Genomic DNA, 7,759 nt, shown 5'->3' on the forward strand with positions numbered 1-7,759 from the left:
ACTAAGTTAAACGTCTGTTAGACATTGCTTCACAGCGGTCACTTTCTTTATACATTATAAAGGAAAGGAAACGGTTTTTTAAAGCGTTTTTCCTTAGTTCAAATGTGTAGGGGTTTCATATTTAATTTAGTAAAAAGCGCACGTTTCAAAGAAACAATTTATAAAAATACCACAATAATATATTAAACTATTATAATGCATAGTCGTAGAGACTTGTATCCCTATGCAGCTGATGGAATAATTTTATATCGTTCTTTATTTAAACTCGCACACATATACATATAATTACAGAAAACAAAACATAGTTATGTTTATTACCCACAAAAGTTTTCCATCAATGTTCATTTCTTTCACTGTCCATGACGTGACATGTTCCGTTATAAGGAACGATTTCTTTCTTTCTAAAGAGTACAAATGTACCTTAAATTCAGGTTAAAAATCTCAGAAAGTTTTATTGAATGAAGTGGTGCAAATGAAACGTAAAAACAAACCCGGAAATCCTGTCAGAGAAAATAAAGAAAAGTACCCATAATTTCTTTGGAAAGTCGGCTTTAATAAAAATGCACGTCTTTACTTATTTATAAGTAAAATAATTTAAAAAATAATGAAAATAATGATATGAACCTTTAAGAATCAACAAAAATCAAAAAGATGCTTTTTAAATGAGAGAAATAGCTTGCTGTAGATGTAGGTATTCTTAATCATTTGTTCGCTTCCTAGCACGTATTTCAAAGGTATTTAAATAAGTGCCGCTTAGTCTTTTTTCTATCATGTAAAAATGGCTGTTAATGTCTGTAAAGAACATATTAATAAACGCCGTGATAATTTAAATAAATACAGAGAATCCATTTCTGGCGTAAACCAAGGAGATTTATTTATCAAAGTGCTTACATACAGAGTGAAATTGTCCCTGGAAAGATACATCATAATGACATAGAATGATTAGCAACAATGACCTGTACAACAATTTATGGTGTAAACTAAAGAAATATATGTATTAGATACAAAAATACTGTATCATAGGATTACAAATGTAAAAGATAATTACCAAAACCACCTCTCTGTGCCTCTTGAAGACAGATAACAGATTCAAAAGAGCTGTAAAAGTCACAGTTATACGTCTTCAGGTCTACTGAATTAAAATTGTTCATTGCTTCCTATGGTTGTATTACAAGTCATTTTCTGACATTATTAACATGATAATTATTTGTCATCAGATTCTGACTTTGTCCCATATTTTTTCTTTCAGAATTTGCAATATATCAGGAAAGTATCGTCAGATTCTGTTTTATGTATAAAAAAACTCCTTGAAACTGAAAGAGAAACAATATTACCCTTTACATTTCCCAGAAAAACTTTTACAAAGTTGCTAAAAATGAACAAACGGTGACAACTACATAGACACTTTCAGGAATAACGGTTTTTTAATTACCAAGTTAAATATCTCGAAAAAATGAGTTAACCTGGATGATGATCCAACAATATAATCACTTATTATTGAATAGCTATGAATTAGCATTGTGCAAAAAAGTAAACCAAGACAATATCATGCCAGAATAAGAAGCAGAGTTCATAGCGAACTATGCTGCATCAGGATTCGATGACAGGACGGAAGATTGTAAATATATTTTACATGGAGATTTAACAAATACGTTAAACATACGCTTTGCAAGTGAGAATATTGAGTTAAAATTTGGAATCAGATATAAGAAAGTCTTGCTAAAAAGGTATCCAATTCTGCATTTGAAAACAAACAAAATATACACAATCAGCATCGTATACAGTATCAGCTTGAAAATGAGCGTTAGTAATCTCCCCTATTAAATTAAATGCTTGTAAGTGTTTAAAATAACAATGTATTTTTATGCAAAAACAATTAACCACTCTGCCATTCAAACTTTGTGGCAAATTTTACTCATTAAAGCTTCAATCCTGTATAAAAATAAGTAAATAAGCAGCGCTGTACAGCTATCAGAATAATTATTACATCTTTCTTGCATCAATTGTGCACTGCAGGTATACATTAAACAGAGAACAAAACAGCTGTTAACATTCCGGGAACAAAGTAAAAAGGCGGGGGTTGGTAAAGAATGGATTTTGGTCACAATTCTCATTTGAAAATATATAAAATCGGAATTAAACATTGAAGATAAATAGTATCTTTCATGAAATCTAAATATTGCATACATCAGCGAACATTTATAAAGTAGGAAAAGGAAATCTAAAACGTGTTGGTATATTTTTTTTAAAAGTGTACATAAGCTACGCCTATATTTTGGTTGTCATATAAAAGTAAGAGAAGAATTGTTATGTTGGATCAAAACGTGTCCTGTTAAACGCTCGTTTGATCGATAGACTGGAATATATTTCAAAAGAATAAAAAAAGTAAATCCAGTTTACAAGAATCATAGTTGAGATGCGGCTTCTTCTTTATGTCACAGCTAATATTTTTTTGGCTTTACTTGTCAAAGGCGGTGGTAAGTTTGTTTGTTTTGTTTTTTTTGTTGTTTTTTTGTTTTGTTTTGTTTTTTTTTGTTATTTTTTGTCACAAGAGATATTTTTTCCGCTTCCGTTGAAGTTATGTACTTATATTTTTTTTTTTGAAAATTTAAGATTTAAAAAATATATTTCCATTTAGGTTCAAAATTCTTGACACCTTATGAATGACCTTTCGCGATTCAAACGGAAAACTCGTCAAAAAAAAAAGAAGAAAGTACTCATAATTAGTGTAGAAAATGAATGTAAAAAATGAATGTATTTACCTTGTCACAATATATAAATATGAACCCTTTAAAAAAAAAAAACATATATATTGAAATGCTGTTTTTAACAATGATGGGAGTAGTTTGTCCTACCTGCTCCTGGTCATTCATTTGTTGCACATCGTTTCTTATGTGGCAAATATTTAAAAAGTAATTAAGTTAGTTTTATATATAAATAAAAAAAATGTTATAATTAATGAAAGTTTGGTAAGAAATATCTAGGAACAGGGAATAAATATAATTTTTGTCTCAAAGTAAAAATAACACTGGTACAAATAAAAAAACACTTTTTATTGAATTGTTCGAAAGTTAAATTACTAATAGGTGAAAATACTTATATTTATTCTACGAGAGGCAGCTCTCTCGTAAACATTCTTTAAACAGAGGCTACGACATAATTTTTTTCTTTCAGTTCATAGGAAAAGGTAAAATTAGTTTTAAAGTGTTTAATTAATACTTTAATGGCATGTTGGATGATTTAAGCTCTTAATGTGAAATTATTTGTTATTAAAACAGAAATTATTTTGGGCCCTTTATAATGTAATAGATATTTTAAAAAGTTCAATTCATAAATATCTATCTGATCAGCTTGCAAATGCTAAATACCATCTACTTCATTGTCTTTTTTATATTTTAGTGAAATTGAGCATATTGTTTGCCTTCAACCGTCATCGTTTCCAATGTTTCCAATTTTTTATTTCAATTTTGTCATATCTTTGATATTTACCCTAATCACACAATGCTCGTGATATATTTGCTCTTTGATATAGAATGCGATTTCCGGGAATTTTATAATAAGTTGACTTTTTTGGTAACATTTAATGCATTTAACGCGTTTATAATATTCAAGTTGTTAAAAATATCAATCGCTGAGCATAAGTTTTAATACAAAATTGTGACTACTTTAACATTTATGTTTCAACAGGCGAAATTTACGATTGGATCATTGATGTGTTTAAAACTTCCTCTTTCAATGCATGTCATCGGAATTTATGTATCAACAAGGATATGTACGGTGGAGAATATTATACAAATATGGATTTGTTAAGCTGGTGAATATGATGTGATATGTACTGAAAGAAATTGATATTATTTTTTTATCAGTAAATATCACATCATATTCATCAGCAAAAAAGTACAAATCTTTTTTATTATACAATCTTTAAATCGCTTTAATAAAAGGATGACAAATCTGCCACTGAATACGAAAGGACGGAAATTGACATTTATCATCACGTCTACTTTTTACAATTGTTTGGCTCCGACATTTTAATGAGCGCATTGGAAATATTCTTGAAATTGTAAACACGGTAACTAAAATATAGTCATTTGACATTTATTTGCGAGTTGACAAACGTTTTTTTTTCCAGAAAAATAACATAACAACTTGGCGTGACGTCACGCCATAGCACGCGCTGTTTGTGGGTTTTCCAGAAAAAGTTATGTTTAGAGAAAAAACAGTGAATATACTCAGAAAGAAAGAAAACATTGAATATACTCTGATATTCACTAGTTATTTTTACAAAATATTAAACCTTTACCAGTCGAATAAAGTCATTTTAAAGCTATTTATAGATCACATAATAAATAAATTTATGTAGCTAAAGTATTAAATAAGTCCTTACAACAAATCTGTCGAAGTGTACATGGTTATGTCGGGTTCAAAAAAATAATAGTATAGGACGTTTTTTTTATCTGTATCAAAGGTTCATAGCCGCCTCCGTGGTCGAGGGGTTAGAGTCGATGACTTCTAATCCAGTTACCTCTCTGGCGTGGGTTCGATCCCCGGGAGATGCTTTGGTAGTTTAGCGCGGAGGAAGGTAGTCTAGTACTGGTGTAACTCTCCAGGAACGATGGTTAGGAAACTACCCGCCTATATGACTGAAATACTGTTGGAAAAAGGCGTAAAATGAAACAAACAAACAAACAAACAAAAACAAAGGTTCATAAATAAAATGAACGACTATTATATTATAGTTTAAGTCCTTCCAAGGAGGGCGGATAGTTCAATTGATCTGAAAATTGGTTTGAAAGGTTTTGTTCATGCAATTTTGTTGTGATTAATGCTTCCGAGGGATCACATTTTTTAACAATTTTATACTTTACAACAGTAGATGTCAAGTGCTGTTTGGCAGGTGTAAAAAGTTGGCCCGTACTTCATTTCATGGTTTTTTAAAAAAAAATTGTCCTTCATGATCATTGATTCCAACACTATTAAGTGTTGAAAATTGAAGCCGGTACTAGGGAGGTGTGAGGGATTTCATTATCTTTAATGTACAGACTCATTCAAGCCGATTCTGCAATTGTTGTGATAAATGCTTCCGAGGGATCACACTTTCTCCAGATTTGTGTATAGTCTCAGTAGCATGTTCTTGTTGCATTTTATATCATAGATGATGTTGTTTTTTCTCCTTTTCTTAGCTTTACCTGATGCGTGTTTTGTACGTTCCGATCCATCACAAGGATTGGTAAATATATTTTTTATGTTTAATGTTGAACTTAACACTGCATAAATACTATATTGTTTATCGGAAGTGTGTTCTTTTGTATGACAATTCATCGTGATTGACAGCTGCAACAATAAGTATGAAATTTTCTGCTGTAGATTTCATTTGTTTGGGTCAATAAAAGGCTTACACTAAATTATAATATTTGTATACCATTTTAATTGTTTGATATCACATTTCATTAAGATTGAAGCATATACATACTGCAACTTTACTCATTCATTCACTGTATTAAGGTGAGAAGTTACCGGCTTTACCTTATTTCGAAGTCGAATGAGTGGTTTCAACAAACCGATATCAACTCTGATGAAATGGTAACAAAAGATGACTTTCTAGAACTTGAGTAAGTAAACATGTATCAAATATTAGAAGTGAGACTAAACGGTCATTTATCTTGAATGTTTTAAAAGTAAAATAGAAATAAAATAGAAATGAATAAGAAAAAAGCTGTATCATACTCTCATAGTATCCGAAATTTAAAGATCCTGCATGCTGTAATTTAGGTTGTTACCACAGTTCAGTGAAAATTTATATATGTATATAATTTAGCTTCTCAAACAATTTTCAAACATCGAAGAATATGTACTGCAAATATTTGTTCAGATTATATGTAATCTTTAAAATGTATCAAGGTATTTCTAATTGAAAAAAAAATGACCTCAACTTTATAAAAAATAACTTTTTAATTTCCTCCCTTTTTTAACATGAAAAGAGATTAGCATTACCAAAATCACATTTCTGTGCCTTTTAAGTACATTTAATATGTTAATAAAAGCTTTCATATCAAAATTATAGATATTAAGCATCTTAAACGAAAGTGTTCATTGCCACATCTGTATTATCCACTGTTACACATGTCAACATCATACATTATTTATGTAAAAAATATTCACCATATAACGTAGTGTTTCCTTCAGAAATGATAATTTATAAGTTCATTGTTCGTCAAAATCTGTTTTAAATACAACTTCTTACTAACTGATGCATAATAAAATAAATGTGTATATCTAAAATGCTATTTTACGTTTCAACCCGTTTTACCATTTACATTTACAAGAAAGAAAATTTACAACGATGCTGATAAGTTTGTCATAAAGATCCTAAAAGAGAGAATTATCGAGTTATGGAAAACAGTTTTTTTAAGTGGCCAGTCAAAAATCTCGAATAGTGAGTTTGTAAAGAAGATGACACAACAATATACATCAAACAACAAGGACTTCATTGAGGAAGTACGTGAATTTGATTTGACAATATGTAAAATAATAGACATAGACAGTACCTTGTCATTAACAGCAGAAGAGTTTACAAATGGCCTTGCTGCATCAGGAATCGATAACACGAGTGAAGATTGGGACTATTTTTGGATTACATGTAGCAGTGACAATGACATAAATACGCTTAATGTTTGCAAATCAAATGAGTTTTTTTAGTCAAAATCGGATTTTTTCCAAAAACGATTACGAATCAGACAGTTAAAAAATGTGGCTTTAAAAGATTCAAATGCTGCATGGTAAACATTTTTTGAAATAAATGGAAAACAAAATTGCTTGTTTGTTAAATGGTATATAATAAGTGACATGCAATGTGTAAGCAGGTTAATATCTCGACTGAGGTGCACTTATGAACCTGTCGATAAAATTAGAAACCTGTGTGATGTCCTTAAATGCCGAACTTCCAGTCTGCAGGTCTACGTATTATGTACTTATGTATTTCGTAAATAACAAAATTCGTTTAAATGTATATCAATATTCAACACTACTTTGAATACTGCTGAGAGGCACAGATCCAGATCGTTGCTTGCATCAACCACTGTTGTCCTTGACCATACTTGCTTAAAGTGACATTATGCTCCCTGTTTATCGTCAAGTTGAGCTGAATTGACTATATATTTTATAATTTATTTTTAAAAATCACTGCTTTAATTGTGATTAACTAACAGCCAATATTGGAAAATGTTAGAATTATTATAAAAAATAAGTTTGCTTAAATATAAATAGACTAACCCAACCTTTTATATATTGAACGTTATCGGCAAATTCCGATTGTTCTTATAAAAAAGTGTCTTAAGGAACTTATTGTTTATGCAATGAATACATTTGTTGAAAATAAAAACTTATTTCGACTTTCAACCCTTAAATACTATTGGATGGGCATAATGTCATTTTAAGCCAGGCCTGCGATATCTTTAATTCAACAGTGCGCAAACACGTTCAATGTTTCAAAGTCTGCCATTACTCGCACTTATACAAAACAAATGCTTCGCATCCGGCGATAACTAAACACTCGTCCGTTGAAATCACATAGTGTCTCTCACACAAACATAGAACAAACTTGATGCTCATCACCTGACGAAAAGCATTACATTCGAAACTAGTTGTCAAAAAGTAGCATTGTTTAAGTACCAATGATTGGTAGTTGTCTCCAGAATATTTTTGTAAAAGTACATTGTAGAAAAAAGACAGCAAAAGTAAAGAGACAGGATGCGTTATC

General features: G+C 30.3%; 1 protein-coding gene across 1 annotated transcript; it reads left to right on the forward strand.

Annotated features, from left to right (window-relative positions):
• The first annotated feature begins 2,332 nt into the window (after window positions 1–2,332).
• Window positions 2,333–6,805, forward strand: LOC132737391 (uncharacterized). The gene is made up of 4 exons (XM_060724668.1): window positions 2,333–2,477; window positions 5,184–5,230; window positions 5,506–5,612; window positions 6,327–6,805. The coding sequence occupies exons 1-4, from the start codon at window positions 2,417–2,419 to the stop codon at window positions 6,697–6,699; spliced, it is 588 nt and encodes a 195-aa protein (XP_060580651.1). The 5' UTR covers window positions 2,333–2,416; the 3' UTR covers window positions 6,700–6,805.
• The last annotated feature ends 954 nt before the right edge of the window (window positions 6,806–7,759 follow it).

Source organism: Ruditapes philippinarum, unplaced genomic scaffold (assembly GCF_026571515.1).
Source record: "Ruditapes philippinarum isolate M1 unplaced genomic scaffold, ASM2657151v2 ctg8751_1_1_1_1, whole genome shotgun sequence".
Taxonomy (NCBI): Eukaryota; Metazoa; Mollusca; class Bivalvia; order Venerida; family Veneridae; genus Ruditapes; species Ruditapes philippinarum.

Excerpts from the sequence above, each read along its gene's own strand:
- LOC132737391 (XM_060724668.1), top strand. The coding sequence starts at position 2,417 with ATGCGGCTTCTTCTTTATGTCACAGCTAATATTTTTTTGGCTTTACTT. Across the intron at positions 2,478-5,183 it reads TTTACTTGTCAAAGGCGGTG|CTTTACCTGATGCGTGTTTT; the intron begins GTAAGTTTGTTT and ends TCCTTTTCTTAG. Across the intron at positions 5,613-6,326 it reads GATGACTTTCTAGAACTTGA|AAAGAAAATTTACAACGATG; the intron begins GTAAGTAAACAT and ends TACATTTACAAG.